At 33.8% G+C, this 22,008-nt stretch overlaps 1 protein-coding gene across 9 annotated transcripts in view; it reads left to right on the top strand.

Annotated features, from left to right (window-relative positions):
- DIAPH2 (diaphanous related formin 2) overlaps positions 1-17,951 on the top strand; it is a 191,553-nt gene extending 173,602 nt beyond the window's left edge. For all 9 annotated transcript variants that reach the window (XM_040572808.1, XM_040572801.1, XM_040572803.1 and 6 more), the window contains one exon: positions 13,394-17,951. In XM_040572808.1, coding sequence (XP_040428742.1) covers positions 13,394-13,458 — 65 coding nt within the window. In that variant the 3' untranslated portion in view covers positions 13,459-17,951. The remainder of the gene's footprint in view (positions 1-13,393) is intronic.
- The last annotated feature ends 4,057 nt before the right edge of the window (positions 17,952-22,008 follow it).

A 22,008-nucleotide genomic window follows, 5' to 3' on the forward strand; every position in this document is an offset into this window, starting at 1 on the left:
AAACATTTCTGATAATTTTTTGAAGAAACATGAGGTGGCACAATTTAATATGCAAAATAGTATTTCAACGCTCATCTTTGTCATGAATCTTCTCTCTTAGCCCTTGGCAAACTACAATCTAAATTCCTGTCAAGTATCCTCATTCACATAAAAGATAATTATGAATCCCTGATGGGTACTGTTGTTATATTTTGGCTTTTACAAAAATTTTGAAACTTTCTATTGAGTCTCATTCTTCATCCTTAAAGAGAGAGGCATTTAGCAGCAGATTTAACTTCTTGGATTTCCTCTTATGAAGCTATAATAAATAACAAACTCATTTGAAAAATATTTTGATTACAACCAAACTCACAAGAAACTAATGGTTTACAAAGTTAACATAGTCTGTAAAAAAATAAAAAATAAAAGTTTAATACTTATTTCATAATAAAATATTGCGGTATAAAGCTGAGAAGAGATACAGTGAAAGCAAATGAGTAAAACTAATACTTGCAGCAGCTGTTGCACAAAATGCTGCCGTCATATCAGCTGTCTTATCTGTAAAACTGACAGGGATGACTAGATGGATAGCATCCAAGGAAAAAAATACCAATTTTGACAGTGCTTAAAAATCTTCCAAAGGAGAACCAAGTAATACTTTGTGTAATAAAGTATTTACAGGAACGGTACAATATGCTGGAGCCATGTTGTTTACAGAAACTTACAGATGTGTTCGTTGACTTTTCTGTTTCAAAAGTGTCTTAGAATAAGTGGTGAAGATTCATAGAATCATAGATTCTGAGATTGTTCAATATTTTATTTCAGCATTTTTTAAAAGAATAAGTTATACATTTCAATGTTTTTAGTATTTTTTTCAAACATTTTTAGACTGGCATACTTTATTCTGATTTCAGATGGCAAAGATTTTTGAAATGCCCTTCTGTGAGAAGATTATTTTCCATAAACATTTTAAAATAAGAATTAAAAATCACTGCTAATTTGAAAGTAATTTCTTAGTATTTCTTAGTATTTTTCAACTGTGAAATCGTAATGGTTTTCAGATGCTCATCAGTGTTCAAAGGATCACATGAACAGTAAGGTAGATGATAACTATTTTTTACCAGAGTATTATAAAGCTGTGTATTTCCAGACTTCTCACAGGTAGTCATTACATATGTTGTTGCCATGGTTTGGCTGGGATGGAGTTAATTTTCTTCATAGAGGCTCGTATGATGCTGTATATATTTTTTTTTTTTTTTGATGAACATAGTGGTGATCACACACCAATGTTTTTAGTGGCTGCAGAGCAGTGCATGCACAGAGTCCAGAGCTTCTGAGCTTCTCTCACCGCCCTGCCAGAGAGGAGGCTGGGGTGCAAAGGAAGCTGGGAAGGGACACAGCCAGACTGGCCAAGGGGATGTCCCATGCCATATGGCATCGTGCTCAGCTATGAAACCTTGGGTAGAAAAGGAGGGGAAGGGATGGACACTCAGAGTGATGGCACTTGTCTTCCCAAGAAACCATTTATGCGTTATGAGCCCTGCTCTCCTGGAAGTGGCTGAATATCTGTCTGCCAGTGCAGTAGAGAATGAATTCCTTCTTTTGCTTTACCTAATAAACTGTCTTTATCTCAGACCATGAGCTTTTGCACTTTTACCTCTCCAATTCTCTACCCCATCCCACCTGGCCAGAGTAAGCATGTGACTGTGTAACTTAGCTGCCTGCTGGGCGTAAAACACAACAAATGTAAATAAAAATTGGGAGTCTTGGTCATAAGCCATTTAGACTAACTACTGTGTCATTTTTTCCAGTGATGCTTTGCATGTTAGAGTGAATAATCTATAATTTCTCTAAGTTATAAAATGTATTTATGTGTACATACTTAAACATACAAACTTAAAGTATATAAGGCATTTTTATTAATGTTCATAAGGTCCATTCTGTGAACAGTCTTGTCATATATATGAATAACACAGAAGAAATGTGGATAAGCTTTTTTAACTGTATGACTTGAACCGTTTTAGTATTTCCTTACCTGGACAGTTAAATGATTGCATGAGTCACTTCAAACAGCTGTAACTGAGCACACACTGATCACAATGGTGACCTTTTAGTTTGCTCATCATGAAACTTAAGTTAGTAGACCTTTCAGCCTGATGCAAATCTTTTTTTCCAAGGCACCCCACTGTACCTTTCTTATTTAAACTCTTGAATCATTACTTATTTTAAGGATCTTCTGTGCCCTAAAGGTATTGTAACATTTACTAATCCTTCCTACTGGACTTACCAGACATTAGGTCTGTCTCTTGCTGTGCTGGACTTGAAGTACATGAGGTTTGTTTTTGAACTATAATTTAAATCAAACTATAATTCAAATTGCAGTTAGTACGTTGACTCTTGTTTTACTGTTCATGCATCTGTGTAGTTAGAGGAAAATATGTAAATACATCCTTGTCAAAAATGAAAAAAAAAAAAAAGGAGGGTGTATAAAAACAGTTTTTCCTTCTTTGCTCATCACTTCTGGATCTAAGAAAATAGTCACGGGAAATATGAAATGAATCAGGTGGGGGAACATATTTAACAAGATCTTCATTGTATGTTGTGTTTCAAGTTTTTGATGATAGAAGCATAAATAAGTGACTAAAGGATCTCATGGCTATGAAAAGGTGAAATGCAGGATTCCTCATGGTTGTCTGTTACCTAGAATTTATCTTGCTCGTGTAAGAGTGGAGAAAGTGAAGGTTATTTGCTGTACCGCCTGCTGAGTAGTTCTTAGTTCCTGTGTTCATAGTTACATATACAACTCATTTTCAATTATCACTGCAGAAGTTGGAGTAAGGTATCAAAATGTTATCTTAAAGAGAATTTTAGTGTAGTGTAAGTTCAGTATGCCAGGGAAGACTAGCTGGTAGATAATGCATCAAGGAAATGAATAACTAACAAAGAGGTCAGAGAACACAGGAGGATAGAGAGCAATTGATATGAAGTATTTTAACTTTCAGAAACAATGCAGTAACCAAGTGAGACTTAAAAGCATAGAGCAGCCATTCTCCCTTCCCAGTAAAGCTGATGAAGTGTATCCTTAAAAAGCAAAGTAGATACAGTCCTTCAGTGAGCAAGAGGGGCAGGGCAGTAAAGCTGCAGAGAAGTCAGACTGCGTGGCACCAAACAGGTAGGTGTCCTTGAATAGTTGTCCATGCAAACTGTCCTGGATTTAGAATATGTTGAATGAATTTCCCTCCTTTATATATATATGTATATAAAAGTATAATTAGGAAGCTTTTTATGGCCCACTAAATTTGGGGTGACTTGCTGTAGAGCATTTTGAAAAAACACGTGCCTCACAGTGAGCCACAGTTTTGAGCTCCTTTTCTCTGTTGTTTCTGCTGGTCATAAAACTATCATCTACTGTTTTGTTGAAGGCTTCTTGTGTTGTGTGCATACAGTGCAGAATAGTCCTTATAATCTCTGCTTCAATTTTAACTAGATTAAAATAAAACTATAAAAAGTAGGGTTGTTGTGCTATTTTATGCGGAGGAAAATGCTCTTAAATTTGTAGTTTCACTAAAGAGACTTGCCTACAAATGCAGAATGTTGATAAAGAAAGGCAGAAAAAGTATTTATTAAAAGCATCAGTTGAGAGAAAAGGAATTCTTAAGAGTGTGTGGAGAGACACACTGTGCACAGGCAAAAGGCTTTAGCATTTATTCAGTATCATAAAGCACCCTTTCAAATGCTTTGTTTTGATGACCTTCCATACAGCAGAAAAGAATGAGGGGATTGAAAAGGGCAGAAGACGGTAACTAAAACGTTCTAGGATTTTTGTTACTATCTTAATTAAGGTTAGGTAACTAGATAAACTTAACACCAAAAGGGTCAGAAGAGAGGCGCAGTGAAATGCTTATATGTATATAAGGTTTTCAGGGGAAAAGATTATAGGCTGTTGACAGAAACTCTGGATGAGTATGTTATTTAAAAGAACAGGCTGGAGTTAGGAAGGAAAGACTAATTTTCTGGTGTAGTCAGCACATTACAGCCATTTTGTTTTATTATGATTCATGTATGTAAAAATGTTTTTATTCATATCATGAATGTCAGCATTAGCACGTAGATATAGGTATTTCTGAATCAGTGATTGAAAATACATGGAAATACTCTCCTCATTAAGTCATTCATCTTTTAACTAGCACTGAATTTTAGTGCAAGTTAATTTAAGCCAAAAGTGCTTAAAAGACAACATAAAATCATTTAACAGAATATTAAAAACAAACAAACAAAAACCATGAACAACATTAATATTATATCACTGCATGATAAAGGCAAAGATAATCACTGTTAACCTTGGCACTGCCTGTTCTGGAGCTCCTACCCTAAGCGGTAATTAATTTTATAAAAGTTTTTACTGTCAAAAGTCTACCGCTCTGATATCGAGAGGTTGAAAGATGCCAATTAATTTTCCATTTTTGTCATTTGTCCAGAGAGTGCAACACTTGTGGGTTTTAATAAGGCTTTGTCTATTAATTGGTGACCTCAAGAGCATTTTTTGTAGAAATAGTGGGATGAGAGAAGAACAGCGGTTTCTAATCTTGGTCAGTTAGGAGAGCTTAACTTCTTTTTAGCTCTGTACAATTTGTTTCTCTTTAAAATAAATTGAAATCTTTATTTAAAAGTTCTGTAACCTGCACTGAGAACTTCCTACATTTCTTGTTACTAATAGGGATGTGTTTGATGTCTATCAAGCGAGATCTAGTCTGCTTTTAATACAGATAATTTTTAAAATAAATTCGTTATACGGGCTATCAGCGTTATCACAGCTCATTGTTTAGTAAGGAAGGGTATATAGTTTTGCATCTGGGAAATGTAGAAAAGCTTGACCTCAGAAAAAAAAGTTATAGTGTGTATTGGTATTTTGCTTCTGGAGCAGTTGTGTCCATATATACATATATATATATTTCAAAGACATAAATTAATTCAGTCAGACTCATTTGGAAGTAGTATTTTAGTATAGGGTCTCAAAAAGCCCTGGCGTGTTTAAATCTGCTTTCTAAATGCAGACAATAATAGTACACCTAAGCACTGTTGTCACCTTACTCTTTGTCAATGGGCTACTAAGGCTGTCTTAAAATAGTCTCAGGTTGTTAGGAATCCTCTGAAAAACGTCAGGCTCAAACAGGGGCCTTTACTTTAATGTTATACGATGAAGTTGCAGATGTGCACAGACAACTACAGCCCGTACCAGCCAGTCATACAGGAATGATGTAGTTTTAAGTTTTCTCATAGCATATTCAATTCCATTTAAATATTGCAGAATGCTGAATTGTAAATGTTAACCTAGCCATGAATAAAAAATGTTGATATTTTATTTAATCAAAAAAAAATAATTATGAATAGTTGGCCTTTATTGTATTATTTAAAGTATTTCATTTTGCATGCAGACTACAAGTTACTGCAGAATTATGTTTTTATAAAGAGAATTTGTTTCTGATGCATAAAAAAAATACAACAGACTTTTGCACACTACAAGAAAAATCGCTTGATTTTGACAAGGGCTGTCAATTTTGTGGGTATGGGGAAATGGTAGCCATTTTGTGTGAAACAGCAGGAAAGACTTGCTTTTCAGGAGTGTTATCCAACTCCTGTTCTGAAAGAAATTCCTTTACAGAACAGAGAGCTTTGAGTTCATTGCTTTCATGTTCTAGGCAAAGATTAAAGCATCTGCGCATGGGTGATGTAAATTCCATATTTAAACTGCTAAGTGATAAAAAATGAGAAGCGTAGGTGGGAGCAATCCTACAGAGGCAAATGTCGTCTTATGCTGCCCTTTAATAAAATATTTTAAGGAATAGCTGGAAAGCTTCCCCTTTGACTTTCATCTGGTGGTTTTTGATTGTAACTTTGTAAACGAATTGGTATTGACTTCTACCAGGCAGTTTTGGAGAAGAGGTGAAGAGCCTTCTCTTATGACTTTCTCTATGTTTTGTCAAATCAAATACTTATATTTGAAGTGCAAAGTGAAGGCTGATGTCAAGAAATGCCTTCAGCACAAGCTGGTGTTGGTCTCTCGTGACTTTCCTCTTTCTTAAAAGTATCAGATTAGATTATAAAATGATGGCAATCTAGCTGGACATAAACACGTTTATTGCAGGCTCAGCAGCCATTACATATCATTAGCGAAAGGAGGCAAGGGACAAGGGGACCACTTTGTCGTCAGTTTGATTCTTTTTAAGGACAAACGCATTCAAATGAGAAGATGCTAACTTTTTGGCTGTTTGTATACTTGAAGTTCAAAACCTATTACTGTCTTTATTTCTTTGTCATATTTTTAACCTTACCAACAACTTGCTTTCAAGGCAAATACAAATTGTATAAACAGCAGTGTTAATAGGGGAGTTGGGAATAGCAAATTTTGAAAGCTATTTTAAATTATATTGTTTATGAAGATTATGGTTTTATTAGCATTGTACCAAATCTGTACAAAATGTGGGTATACATTTTTGCCCTCTAACTCTCTTTTCCTTAACAGTAAAATAGCAGGTACAGTTAAAATTGGGAAACACATCTTTTATATCAGCAAATCTGTCATCTCCAACATAAAATGTGTTTTTTTATTAGACAATCTATTTACTTTTGAACAACTACAGAAAGTCTGTGTGTACTCATGAAGGAGGAGATATTCTGTGTTTTGGGGGTTGGGATTTTTTGCTTAGCAAAGCAGACCTAAGTTATTTACTCTCTGAAATACCCTTACCCTTTTGATTAGTAAGATACACCTTTTTATGGTACATTAGGTGCAATAAAGGATGCAAATTAAAAGTTCAAGGAAAAATGTCTGAATAAATGTAGTTTTATTGCAGTGTATATCTTTCCCTGTTTTTGTTTTTTTTTTTTTTGGATCTGACCTTTTTCCAGGATTTGACACATCACAACATTTATCCTGTGGGTTTTTTTTGTATGTTATTTTATGTAGTACTTTCAATTGTCTCTTTTGGTTTAAAACAAATCATACATTCATGTCCTAAATGTTTCACTAGTCAGAATAATTAAGTTGATCAGGTCTGGGAGCATTGGAAGGAAAATAATAGGCATTCAAGCTCTAATGGGAGCCTGAGTTCATTCAGATATCAAATCTAATAATTGCTTTACACCTGTATACACAGTCCCAGTGAGCAAGTTCACATTAAAGGTTTAGTGGTACAGGTTCAGTACTATGTTTCAAGGGAATTTTAGTAGTTTTTAAAAGACTAAGTTATTTTGATTTTTTTCAACAGTTTGTTGTTGTTTTTGTGTATGAGTTGTAATTTAGCTGATTACTCATCTTAAGCTTTGGAAAAAAATTTCACATATCATATCTCCAGTAAGAAATTCTCATGAGTAATGTATTACAAAGCTCATTTAATAGCAATCAGAAAAATCTGAAGGCTATCATGTGAGTTTCACTGCTTTGAAGCAATTTGTTATTAGCCAAGTTCGTGAAATGAAGAGCAGTAGATTTAACTGAATTCCAAGTCTGAAACTCTGAGTTTATATATGATTGTGTAGCACAGCCTAAGGGCTGTAAGGATACTCATAGCCATGACTGCTGCTTGTAAAAGGCAGTTTCATAAGGATGAGGTACAAGTCTGCAGTACTTAATGAGATTATAATAAGAACAATGCATTAATTTTAACTTCACAGTTTATACTGAATTTTGTAACAAAATCTCCATTAATGCCAGTGGCACAGGCTGTCACAGAAGTTGAAGTAATTTTTATCACAAATTAGAAGGAAAAATACAGATGAGAAAAATAACAGCTATTCATAGTAGGTTTCAGTAAATTCCAGACTCAGATGTGGGTCACAGTGTTATTATTGGAGAGGATTTCAACTCATTGCAGTCATTCCTCTTTTTTTTTTTTTTTGATCCACCTTTAGTTCTCAGCTAAGAACTCCAACAGAAAAAGAAATGGAAAATGGCTGTATATGGGCCTGCCTTGTACTGATGTGAAGACCTATTTTTCTCTGTAATTTTAAAAGCCAATTACCCTTGGAGGAAAGGAGAAAAATAGATTGATTTATCTTGTAACCCCTGAGGCAGGCATGTATTGTCTCAAAGTAAGGCTTTTCCATCACAACTCTTGTGGAAGAACTTTCAATGCATATCCCAAGTGGGACTATTAACAAAGAAAGCCAAGTCAAATTCAAGTACTAAGTAGATCATTTAAAGTTTTAAGGAATGTTAACTTACTGGGTTTAGGATTTTTGTGACATCTTTAAGGCCTGGATAAAGTAATAAAAAAAATATTTTAAACAGATAAAGTTTACAAAAATAGGATTTACAAATCTATTTTTATTCTATAAATTCTTAAGTTTATTAGATTTTCTTCAGCTCTAAATAGGATAAGTATTTATTTGCTTGGCAGAATTTGCTGAGTTTTTGTATCACAAATTTTTTATTTACAGATTTTATATATGACAGGTTTTGTTTGCAAAGGTGTTATTTTTATTGTGTTGACTGTATTGACTATGGTCAGAGCTTTAAAAAAAAAAAAAAAAGGAAAAAAAAGACAAATGCAGCTGTTTCTCTAGCCTGAGGGTAAGTTTCTTTTTTTCTTTCATGACACCATATTCTATTTATATGCTCAGGTATCACACAGCATGCACATCAGTCTGGGGTTGGATCTAAAATAAAATATACCAGGATTTTGCTTGAAATCTCAGTTTTCTTTGCTGCTAAAAATTTAGCTGTCATTTAAGTTTGATTATCAGAATTTGAGATTCTGTTCCAGAATAAAAGCTGAGAGCACGGAAATTGTATAACTTGTTTTGCTTTTTTTTTTTTTTTTCATTTTTGGTTACAAAAATATAAAATCCAGATACATGTAAAATGACCTGTCTGAGATGGTTATAAAGTGTATAGTTCAGATTTTGCCAGGCATGTGTAGGGTGCCAGCTGAGGTTGAAATAAGTCTTTAAAATACTAAAGAATCAAAAGAAAACATATTAACTGTTTCCCCTAACACAGTTAGAAATCTTGTGTTTTCTTGTTTCATCTGTCTGCAATATAGATCTGGAGAGTATTATTTCAGAGTGCTTTCTGAGATAGTGCTTTCTGAGGTGTTATTTTTCTTCATAGCTGACCTTACCTCATTGCTTTTTTTTTTTTTTTTTTTAATATAGGCTGCACATTTTGAAAGATCAATTTGAAATCAAATTTCACAGAAATGGACTGAATCTTAACAGAATTGAAGTTAGAGATATTTTCTTTCAGGGTGATGTTTCTCAAAAGATTTTGTGCTAGACACAACAGTTTTGAAGTCCTTAATTTCCTTGACTAACTTATATCTCAGTTCGTATGTCATATAAACTACATCTAATAATGTCATAGATATAGGTCAGACAATATAGAGAGCACTATTCAGCTGTAGCTGAATAAGAAAGTGCTTGAGATGGGCTTCCCTGTTATGTTACATGATACCTGTTCTGTTCTGTCTTATGTTCTGTCAATTACAATTTCCAAAAAGCTTTACCTTTCACTTTTGGTAAGCTAAGATGATGAAGACGCACACAGTCAATATAGAAAAATAATTAAGTTAATTCTTGTCATTGGGTTTCTTCAAAGCAATTGATAATATGCTGTTATATCAGATCACATGGTAACTTGGCTTTAATTTTCCCTGTGCATAGATAGCTGAAGAAGAAAACTAGCAGCTACCCAGACTAACGTGATTTAAATTGATTGTAACTTGTCCCATTGTTAATCAATGACAGTGTATAGGAAATACTTAGTTATCGCAGTCAGAAAAAAGTGATAGTTGTAAAGTGTTATTTGGACTTCCACCTTTTTTAAAGCAGGAATACTGTTGTCATCAATATCACAGATGTCTTTTTTCCCCCTAGAATAGACATCTGCTGTGACAGCTTATCTATTTGAAATAATAAGTGGCTTACCTACTCATTTTTAGTGTAATCATTCCATACTTACGTGAATCTTTTTTGGTCTTTTCATTGTTTTCCATGTTATATGGTTCATGGTGTGTGCTGAAGTACCAGGACCTGTGAGTGTTCTCCTTTGGGTTGCTCAGGAAAACAAGATGAGTTTCAGTAGGATTTCCCAGTGAATTAAATTTTACATAAAGGAATAAATACATCGTTGATTCAAACACTTTCATTGATTCCCAAAGGCATAAGCCTTATAAATTCCCTTACAGGATGCATTTCTGCATCTTTTGCAAAAAGATGAAATCTGAAATACTGTATTCATTGCTGCGTAACTCCTTTATATGGTCTCTTTCAAGTCAATATATGCAGGCACCTACTTTCTCTGAGCAGTAAACATCTTTTTTTATTGTCAGCTATGGGAAGGTTGATTCTTTCACCTTGGGGTAGGTAACAAAACAAAAAAGAAAAAGTAGTGACTGTGAATATGCAAATTAATTGTGTGAGCTTTTTAAATACGTTAACATTTCAGAGTTATCCTTACTGTGCCCTCCAGCATGTGCTCCAGCACAACAGCTCCCTACTGAACACCCAGTGACATACGCTACCTGTCTTCTGGATTCAAAATTTCGCCGCTATTTTATGTTTTTGTTAATGTGATTAACTAAGACATTCTTTAAAATACATGTTGTCCAGGTTTGAGGGTCCCGTGACCATTATCTTAGAGGAAGGCAAATAGTTCTGGTAGTACTCTGTCCTCAAAGCCCTGGTATTCTTAGCCCATTTCCCTATGACATATAGGTGCTTTGCGTTCTGCATCTAGGTTAATGTTTCAATCTTTTGTTTAAAACAAATAAGCAAAACACAAAAACATCAACAAAAACAGTAGTTATTTCCACCAGTCATATTTGGTTGTTAGTTTAGTTTTGTTTTTAGTATTAATCTAGGAGTTCTAATCTTGGTCACATCTAGGAGTAACTTGGATAGTCCTCTGATGAGTACTGTAGGAAGGTCTGCAGAGAAAGAAGGTTTTAAATGTAGTTTCCTGTTTGAATTGCTTGTTGTTAATACAGCACAAAAACACTTTTAATGCTGTGACTGAAAAAAATAATAATAATTTAATCCTGGTGAATTAGCCAACTAAGGTACCAAGTCCAAGATAGCAGTTTACAGTAGATTTATAATTTTAATACAAATAATTTTTTTTTGTGGTTGTTACAGGTTTATACAAATTCTAATTGAGTACCTTTAAGGTATAGTTTAGTAGAATGTACCTTTTTCTATTACCAGATACCTCAGTCTCATAACTAGTCAGTTCGATTGCACATCATCTGTATTATTACTAGCATTAATTGTTCATTAAAAAAAAAAAGTTTGTAATTAGGAGAACACAAAGGTACTACCTGGCAAAGTGGATAAGTAGAAGGTGAAGTGGAAAAGTCACTTAATCTTAATATTGCAGTTCTGTAAAATATAATTTCTTTTTCTCCTAATATAACTGAGTTTCATGCTGATAACAAGCTATGGAGTTAATAAATCTGTTGCAGCTATTGAGACTTCTCTTTTAATAACAGAACTAATGAAGGAGCATTAAGGAAAGGAAAACACATTTTGCAGAGTGCATTTTTGCAAAAATATTTTCCTCTCCCCTGTATTTCTAATTGATTGTAATTCTAATATGTTACCCATACAGAGTATAAGGCAGAAGGGTGATGTCACTGAAAAAAAAATATTATAACGTCTAAATATAATTTATTTTTTTGTTTACTGTGTGGCATATATTTATACACTTAACTTATTGTGTTTGTTTTCTTACATTACAAGATTCATATTACATGGTGAATGATGTGTTCATGTAAATAGTGCCTCCACAAATATTTTTTATGTTGTAGATATTTATTCCCAGAACAGTTAAATTAGTCACTGAGAGTAAGTATCACTGGACTCTTAGCTGTTATAGATGAACAGCAGCACATTTGTGTTGATAACTCCTTCTTGGGTTTTAGACAGCATTTCTATGCTTTAATTTCCAGTGCCTAGTGACACTGCAGCCAGTGTAGAGACTTACTCCCATGCAAAACAGATTGATTTAGGGTAATTTGAATACTTTATGCATGGATAGATTCGTTAGGAAAAGAAGGCAAGAAGAACTATAAAAAGAACCGATAATCTTGGTAAAGGAGCCATAATTCCCTGTAGTATTGGAAACACTTGTGTTGAACAGGGAAAGGAAAGGTTGATTTTGCAGAGCCCATGCCGTCTTCACAGGCATACTCTGTTCTTGTCCAGAAACAGATCACAGATCTTTGTCTACTCTGGAATTTTATTTAATGTGCTTAGACCATTTCTGGATTTGTTAGCTTGGAACATGGTGATGAAGTCAATATCTTTTTCAAAGAATACATTTCTGTCCAGCAGATGGGGTAGAGTCTCATGCTTATGAATTTTCACTCCTGTGCTTTGGCCCAAATGTAGTGCTTTCCCAAAGCCTTTATAGCACATGCCTTTATAGCCTGTTGCGTTGTGGAAGCAAATACAACTAAATCAGTTAATTTGGAAAAAAGCTGAGAAAACCTGCTTGACTGCAGTTTGTCAGACTTTCTGCTTCAGCAGTTACTGTTGTTTTTAAATATTCCGGTAGTACTTATGAGTTCCAGCTGTATAGTGGGATGCCCTGATGCTGTAGCAATGAAAGTCTTCTGCTGATACAAACAAAGAACAGCAAGTTGGACATAAGAGAATGGAAGAGGCTAGGTCAAAAGTAAACAGTGACAGAAAAAATAAACTGGTGCGGCAGGACTACATCTTAAAAAAATGAAGCTTAAAATATCCAGAAAATTAAGTGGGGGTTGATTTTCTGCCTTTGTATGTGTATATTCATTACTTTAAAACTTTATTTAAAAGGCATTTAGATGTGGTTGGTAGTTCATGATTGTTTTCTTTTCATGTGAAAGACATTTATTATTCATTGCAATAATTACTGTGTAATATTTCCTACTAAAAGTTGTTCACATTGTACAATCAGGAAATGCTTAGGAAGTGGTTGATTTAACTGTTCTATTTTTAAATCTGTACCAAATTATAGTGAATAGTCATAGCACTTCTGTACTTGTAGCATCTTAGAGTAGGCTTTCCATCACCTCTTTGGTAAGTACAAACGTATTTTTGCGGAGCTTCTGTACATAATTGTTTATAAAATAAGATTTTTACCCAGACTTTTAGTTATTGTGTGCTATTTCCGAGGGGACAGTGTTTCAGGATTCTCTCAATGATTTTATCACCCAGCTTCTCTAATCAAGAAAGTAATTTATTGCTGATTGCAGAACTCTTGAACTCAGTCTGGCAGCTGCGGTGTGAAACTTCTATGATCCAGTCTCCTAGTTACGTATTTACATATCATTTGAAATGGTTTTCAGGGCTGTTTGGAAACCTTTTGACATCACATTATCCATGTTTCAAATCTTATGGTGATTTGTTTTTTTTTCTCTTTATATTACAGATAACAGACAAGTAACTTTGGAAAGGTCTCGTTCTCGCCACAGTGGAACAATCGCAGCTGTATGATTCTTCTGATGCCAAAGAATTTAGTGAATTGTTTTATTAACAATTAAATGGATATACTTTGAAACGAGTTTATCATACAAATTGGCAGTGATCATAAAATAATACTGGTATTGATTAAATGAAATAGATGTACAAATATTATGTATTTTAAAAGCTATTGCTAAATAATCCACATACTGTGTCTTATTACCCCAACTACCAAGATCTGTAAACAGTGTTAAACAGTAAGGTCTCACTTTCTTATGTTCTTTCTCTTTTTTCTGTTTAGTTGTTTTTTGTTTTTTCAAGCTGGCAACTTACATGAAGGGAGTTGGGGATTTCTAGGATATGTTTTTTATGGGTAAGAAAATACAATTTTGTTGAAAGAATACAGCTGTGGATTCCATTTGCAGTTCACTTGGACATGAAAGGAAAAAACAATAAAATTGTATGTTAATAAATTCAGAGATGAGCTGATGTACAATATCAGAATCATTTTTGTAACCATAAAAAAGCAATGCATAAAAACCTGGTCAGGTTGCTGGAAATCTTATCTCAATGTAAAGCTTGGTGGATCCAGCAATTTTGGCTGCAAGTAGGATAATACCACATATCTACACTTTTGGTGATTTAATGATGTGTAATTACTTATCACTGCTAAAAAATTAATAAAAAAAAAAAAAAGCATAGGATTTTACCAAAATTAATGATATCAAGGGCAGAATATGTTTTTAACTGTATCTACAGAGGAATTTTCTAATTATGCACTTATATATTCTTTATACAGATATTTGGGGGAAAATATGATTGTCCTATTTTAATTATGCTAAAAATACCTTTGTGTAGGTTTTCAGAGATAGGCTACATTACGAAGCTATTCAGGACTGCCTCTGAGTTTTTCCTCTGTTTCTCAGGTAAAACATGTAGCAGGATCTCTACTGGTGGATTTTAGTGCTGATGGTTTAGCAGCTAAGAACAAATTTTCCACCTGGAGCACTGTATAGCAGTGAACAATAATTGCAGCAGACTGATTTTTCGGGAAACTACTCCCATTCTACTTTGTATACAGGCCCCTGCACTGCAGTACCTCAGGTGAGCAGTCAGTTTAGTAGCTGACACTGTGTATTGTTCTGCCACTCAAGGGGAAACTACAGTTTCCTTTTCTCCCCAGATACTAGTTGAATGTACAGTCTATTTTGGTGTTCAGATCAGTCTTCACCATCCTTACTGAAGGCTCATTGCTAATTTGGATGGGATGGAGGATTTTGAGTGGGAGTTCAGTCAAACTATTTGTATGTTGTTCAGCTATGATATTTTTAAAAATTGGATATAGTGTAGTAGATGACATTTATTCTCAGATTATTACTGCTTTTCACTGGTGAATTATTACAAATACACATATTGCCTGGATTTATGGAGAACGTCTTTTTTAATTTTATATAAAGAATATTTGGAAGGCAAGGTGTCACATTATTTTCTGTGCACAAACTGCTAGCTCTAGAGGAGCATTCGATACTGGGGTGGTATAACTTTGCACTACTGCTTGAGCCAAGCATTTTGTACAATACATTCTTTTTGCTTCTCTGGTAAGCTACTTTAAAGACTATCCAGCTAGATTGGGATAAACTCTTATAATTTCAAACTATATTCATAAATATCGGATTATTGAAAGAAAAGATACAGCTCCTTATCAGACTAGTATTGAATTTCTTTTTTTAGTCTTCAAAGGAAATAGTTTTTTCCCATTGCTATATCGCTAAACATACAAATGCGACTGAAGCCTGGTGAAATGTGCACTGTCAACTAATACTCTACCTAAACTGTTTGGGGCTTTTTGTGATTTTTAGTAATAAAGTAAAAGACTTGTATGGTACTTCAGGAGAAAAAAAAAAAAAAAAAAGAAAGAAAAAAACATGCAACAGGATTCTCTCAGTTTTTCAGTAAAAGATACAGAGAATTTTATTCTGTTTTGTTTAAGGTCAACATCAACCCTTGTACTCAACCATAACTTTCTAAAGTTGAACTATTGATTTTGCAGTTCTGTGCTTAATATGCAAAGCCAGTTTAAAAGGATTAGGTGCATCATGTCTGTATAAATTTGTACTGAAATCAACAGTGTATTAAAATTCAAATTTTAAAATCATCATTTTGGGATTTACAAGTATTGATATAATCTTTATATGTGAAAACTCAAAAGCTCAAAGTAGAATCTTCATACTGTAGCAGTAATTAGTGCAGAAGTTTTTAATTTCCATGGTTGTAATTTTTTAAAAGGTCTGTAAAAGCTGACTACAGATTCTCAAGAACCAAATCTTAGCAAAAAGCAAATCCAAAATAACATCATCATCTGATACTTCTATTTTACTACTATTTTTTTCGTATTTGAAACATTTATATTATTTAATGGACATATCTGTTAAGAACAAAAGTGTCTTTCAAAGGAAAACTAGAAGATGATTTATGTAAATATAGGGTGCTCGTATTTATGAAGTCTAAAATATTTTCTGAAATTGATGCTGGTCACTTTGTCTTTTGATAGTTTTTCAGTCTATATTAAATTGCAGCTATTTTTAATGTTTTTATTATTGATCTAATTTTCAGAGTTGTCACATGTTTATCTAAAAGTGTAGAAGAGTAGCACCTTTTTTCAGAAATGCACTTGCCTTATTTTCTAATTTTAAAAAATGAAATATATCAGTTAAATTATATTTGTATTCAGAGTAATCCCAGAAAGAAAATTACTGGAGGCTTCATACATAAATTTCTTGCTAATTATGTTTCACTATATGTCCTCTGAGACATTATATTAACAATATACTAGCACATCTGTTTGCATTCACATTTTACCAGTTACAAGTACTGAAGAGTTTTTTATGATGTTACACTGTTTACATTTCTTAGTTTATTTAAGAGGAAAATAACCTTACCTTTGCAATGAATTGAATTAAGTTTGCAATTGACATGGGAATGAAATGTTTAAATCATATACAAATATACATCTCTGTTGCTTAAAACTGCTGGCTGTTCAGATCAGAAATGACACTAGATATCTTTTGCTCCAGTTTTATGCAGTTTGCTGAGAAAAAAAGTGCAACACAATTTGTCATGTATGTTTGTTTGTGATTGAGCAAATTATCCTTTCCCAGCACATAGGGGTGTTTGTTTTGTGTTAATCATATTCTGAACTGATGCTAAAGCCAAAACAAAATTAGTACCTCAGAGGGCATTGACAAACAACTTCAGGAAGTATTCCCAGAGTTATTATTACATAATTCGTTTTGGTTTTAAACAACCATGGTCAATATGAAAAATGTTACCTGAAATTATTGATTCTTTTTTGAAAATTGAGACAAATGCGAACATTCCCATAATTCCCTTCTGTAATATACAAATAGTAATGAATATATGTATATTTTTGCATCTTGTGTGTGGTATATGTACTACCTCAGAGAAATGCTGTAAAAACCATAATGTTTTCATGGTTTCTATCCAAAACACAATTCATTAGTGACCTACTTCAAAGTCATCCCACAATTGTTTGCAAAACTCTTGAGAATTTGGCTGAGTTTTAGGTTTGGCTCTGGAAATCCTTGTATAGCTTTCATTAATAAAACTTCGCAATGTTCAGCTTCTGCATCCCTCAGGCAAATTTATGCTTTGATGGGTGAATTTAGTACTTCCTATGTTGAAAATTGTATAGCTAGTAAATATTCAGAACTGGTGATAGGTGGGAGTGGGAGTAAACTTACCTACATAAAGTGTATTGCTTCTTATCCATTAAACAAAGGCTTGGCTGGATTATTCTTCAATGTTTTGCCTTCAAATTGGTGAGAATTCAGGTGTCATAAATGCTAAGAGATGAAGCAATGTAAGGTAGCCCACCTCTTATGTGCCATAATGTATTTGCAAGTTACTCATTTTGATATAAGTATTGCAAGAAATCTTCACATCACTTCTTCTACAGTATCCATGCACATGCACACGCATGCACACAAAATGTAAATATTAAAAATAAAAAATAAAATAAAATAAAAATCAAAGCAGATGAAGCCAAATCCCTCAGCTTCAGGTGTCTCTATTTCAGATCACGTATTGCTTTTGTGCGCAAGAAAGGGAGTTGTGTAAGCCTATGAATTCTGCAGTCCTGCAAGCTGTCACTCAGCACCTACTGATGTCATTAGAAAAATGTTGAAGGAGAAAGATTTGTTCTTGTAGTGCTTCTTTTAGCGCTGTTTGAGGTGGTACATATGCCACAGAAAGTGAACAATAATTGATTACAGGTTAGTCAGTATCATGCACCATTTGATTTCCCTTTTAGAAGTCATGTGACTCCTAATGCCAAAAAAAAAAAAAAAAAAAAGGAAAAAGAAAAAAAAAGTGACAAAACTCATGCATTTCTGTTTTTAATCAGCTCAGTGTTTGTATGTAATGTTTAAAATAGGAATTTGATGAAATTACAGCCTGGCCATTGTTTATCCTTGTATTCTGAAAACTGTAATAAAGATATACATAACATAATTTTGCTAGGTGCGCCAATGTTTTACTTTTTCATAATGATTATTACTAATAGAGTATCATCACCTTAAAATCTGTTTTCATTAAGTATTATAATGCAGAAATTACCAGAAATTACTCACCGACACTTTTGGCTCTCTAAGGTTTTTGGATATTTGGATTTCTTCTCTACAGTGTCAAGTATATTTGACTTGATTTTGAGGAAAATTATACTTTTTCTAATAGAGGAAAACTTCAAAACAAAATGACCGAAAACCTATGTACAGATTAAAAAACCAAGTATGGTGATACCATTTTATTTTTACAACAATAACAATAAAAGGGAATCACTAAAGAAATTGCATGGGTCCATATTTATTTTAAGTGACTGGGTTCCTGTATCAGCTTTTTAAGGCAGAGACATAGTCGTTCAGTTAGACAGCTATTGTTGTTTTCTGTATTTACTTCACTCCATCAGAAAATGGTCTTTACAGAATAGAAATTTGGCAGACTTTCAAAACAGTCTGTTGCACCTTAAACAATTAAATGATGTCACAATAACAGATTGAACTGCCCAAAAGTATAGACAGCACATTGGATTTCTGGAATAAAAGCTTAAGATTCTAAGTGAATGAGATTGTAATGAATATGATCAGCCAATTTGGTATAACACTCCTCAAGTAACTTTCTATATGTGGTAAAGGTACACCAAAGGATCGTTTAATGCACCATTATAATGAACTGAATTATAGTTAGAATTTTATAGAAAGATTTATTTTCTGATGGGAATAACATGAAATAAATGAAAACTTCTAAGTGTGAGCTATAAATGTAAATGCTATGATTGTCATGATTAGGCAAATGTAGTAATATGTCTTACATATATATGCACCATATTCCCGTTCCTTATTTTTAGGTTAATGTTTCTTACTTACATGTATGGGAGTTTAGGATTGCCATTATCCTCTTAGATATTTTGTGTTTGGGAGGTTAGCAGGCAGAATTTCTTCTCAAATAACTAGCTGGTACCTTAATACCTTTCTCAATGGTAATTATTTCTGTTGCTTCCTCACATGCTTAAGAAGTTCTCTGTGTGCACCTGAGATCGATAGCAAATTCTGGCTCTCTGACACTTAGATTGCTTCCTTAGATTTGGATCCTTTCTGTAACTTTGAGCTATATTCCTTCCCTCCTTTATTTCCTCTGGACATCTCAAAATTAGCTTTTTCTTTTTTTTTTCTCCCTAAGAATCAGTATTACTGGGCTGTGGTAAAATTATAAAAACATTCAATTGAATTGCATGGAAGTATTTGATGAGTACTTAATGGCTATAATTAATGGCTCTTTCAATAGATGTGAAACGGATTAAGAAGAAAAAATCCCATACAGGATTTTTTTTTCTTTTTTGCCTGCACAATGTGAGCAATGCTGTGAGCAAAAATCTAAATTTAGTCCAGTTAAATTCACAAGGTATTGCAAGCTGTTTGTTTGTGTTAGTATAATAATGCAGCCAACCTAAGGAACCCATCTGAGAGGCAAAGGATATCTTGTGCACCATGCGAACAAAATTATACAGCTTTTTGATTTCAGCTGGCTCTCATCCTGTCTGCTCAGGCCACATGCAGAGCAAGCTCACAACAGCCTGCAGAATACTTTTGTAGATGCATTCACGGGGAGGCAGAAGAGCCAGGTCTTCAGGCAATGTTTTCATAAGGGCAATATGACCAACTTTCTTCCGTTGAAATAATAGATCTGTGTCTTAAAGGGAAAATTATCTGTGAAACACAGATGATTGAAAAGCACTGTGAGTGCTTGCGTGCTTTCCAAGTCCATGAGTCTTTAAGAAAAAAAAAAAAAAAAGACCTGTCCTGACAAGGCAGTGGTCAGGTCTGGTGTGAACTAATTCTGCTGACACTACACAAAACCCAACATACCTTGACCTCTGACCTCTAGATGCTTCTCTTGTGATATTTGGAAATGTCTGGTTTTTAAACAGTTTTTGAGAGTACAAAGATGACTTAATGAGTAACTATCAGACTGGAGGTACAAGTCAGGCCGTTACTATGTTAGCAGATCACACATCCTTAAAATTTTTTTGTCTGCTGGAGAAGTAAAAACAGAGATGGTTTATCTTGAAGAGAGTAAAATTAATGCTAACAAAAAGTGTAAGTATTTATAAACTGTAAATAAAGTTGTAAATTGAAAGAAATAACATTTTAAATGTACCATGACTTGATTCCATGCTTATTACCTATTTCAGTTAAGTAATTAAGTGGTATAGGATTGGTCAACTTAGAGAACAGCAGTATTTGTGGATCAAAAACAAACAAAAAAAAAAACACCACCAGAACAAATCTCAAAAATGACTTTGACTGAGTTCATTGGCATGAAGAGAAATGAAATTACAAAGGCAAAAATAGTGGTAAACCTGTAGAAAGGCTTTTATACTACTTGTATTGAGTAGTACTAAAACCAAATAGAAAAACAGACAAATTTGCCTACGTGTGTTTGCGCTATATGTAATCAATAGAGTTTGAAATTGATTTGTTACAGTTTAATGCAGGTATTGAAATCTTGAAAGCTGTTAACATCAAATGGCAAAACAAAAATGGTGCTTTCAAAAATATGTCAAAACTCTGGTAATCCAATCAAAATGTGATTTCATTTTAGGCAATGACTATGTAAATGTAATACATGGAACATGTATTTTGTTTACATGGAAGTTGTTAAAATCTCTCTCAATAAACTATAGTTTTAATTCCAGTGAACAATAATTTGAGCAACCTTTAGTGAATTCCGAGTGAATTCCGAATAGAAACTAAAATAGATTAACACTATTTTATTAAGTTTATTTTGTGTTAATGTGATCGGTCTTGAAAGAGTCGTTGCTTTTTTTTATTATTTTTAGTAGGAGATGCACTTGCAAACATTAATTAAATCATTTTTATTTCAGAGATCGTAAGAAACTAAAAACTAAGGAGGAGCATTCTTTTATTTCACCCGAATATATTTATTTTTTCTTTGTGACTTTTCAATGTCCAGAGTTGTGCTCAAATTCTTAGCGCTCAGAAATTAAGATTCACCTTGCAGATTGCCTAACTGCAAAAGTCCCCAGATGTGTTATTTAGGGGCGGGGGAAGAGGAACTTATACTGTTCCAAGCAGTCTGTTGAATGAATAGTTTTTATTGCAAAGATTTTTGAAGCACAGGAATAAACTGAAAATGATTGAGATTGTGACTTTTGCTCTGATTGGTAGTTTTAGCTTATCACAGGATATTGTTCCCAGTTGGGAATAAAGCTTAGATAAAGCTTAGTAGTAGTTGTTGTGTTGTAATAGGAGTCAGTGATCGTGGCATCATTAAGTCTGAATAAATACGATTCTCTCTATGAAAAGTGTAAAATCAATAATGGTAAACTGGAGGGAGGGGAAGAGGGTTAGACAAATTATACAGTGGTGATAATGCTTTTTTTTTTTTTTTCCAAAATGTAATCAGATTATTTGAAATGCATTGAGTTCTGTCCTTTAATTTTCTTTTTTTCTGGAGAAAAATTATTGATGTAAAACATCTCATCATCAAATTCGGGAGAAAAAGAATTACTGAAGCTGAGAAACACTCGGAAAAAAATGCAACTACTTAATTAGAAGGATGTGGAAAGAAAATCCACATCAATACAGCATTGTCTTTTCTGTTCTTGGGTTTTCATCTTCTAAATCAGCCTTCCCAAGTGAAAACCCAAATTGCAGACACATGCAGCAGATTGGTTCAAGCACCGGGCTTCTGCAGGAACAGTTTGAGCAGGCAGATCTATCTGCTCATGAGGCTGTGCTTCTGGGCAGTCCTGTTATCTGCCTTCGGAGTAGTGCAGAATGCTGCATTTTGATTGGCAGGTCTTGGAAAGGAATTTTAGAAAGCAGGATGCAGCTGTAGGCCAGTTCCTAGCTGGGCAGAAAGACAGGGCAGGGGACAGGCAACGTCTTTAGTACCATGGACCCTGCCTGAAAAGCAAGGAGCTGTTGCTTCCTCAAAGTTACAGTTTTACACTGCAGACTCACACATTATTGCAACAGTTTGTTC

The sequence above is a fragment of the Cygnus olor genome, chromosome 13 (assembly GCF_009769625.2).
Source record: "Cygnus olor isolate bCygOlo1 chromosome 13, bCygOlo1.pri.v2, whole genome shotgun sequence".
NCBI lineage: Eukaryota > Metazoa > Chordata > Aves > Anseriformes > Anatidae > Cygnus > Cygnus olor.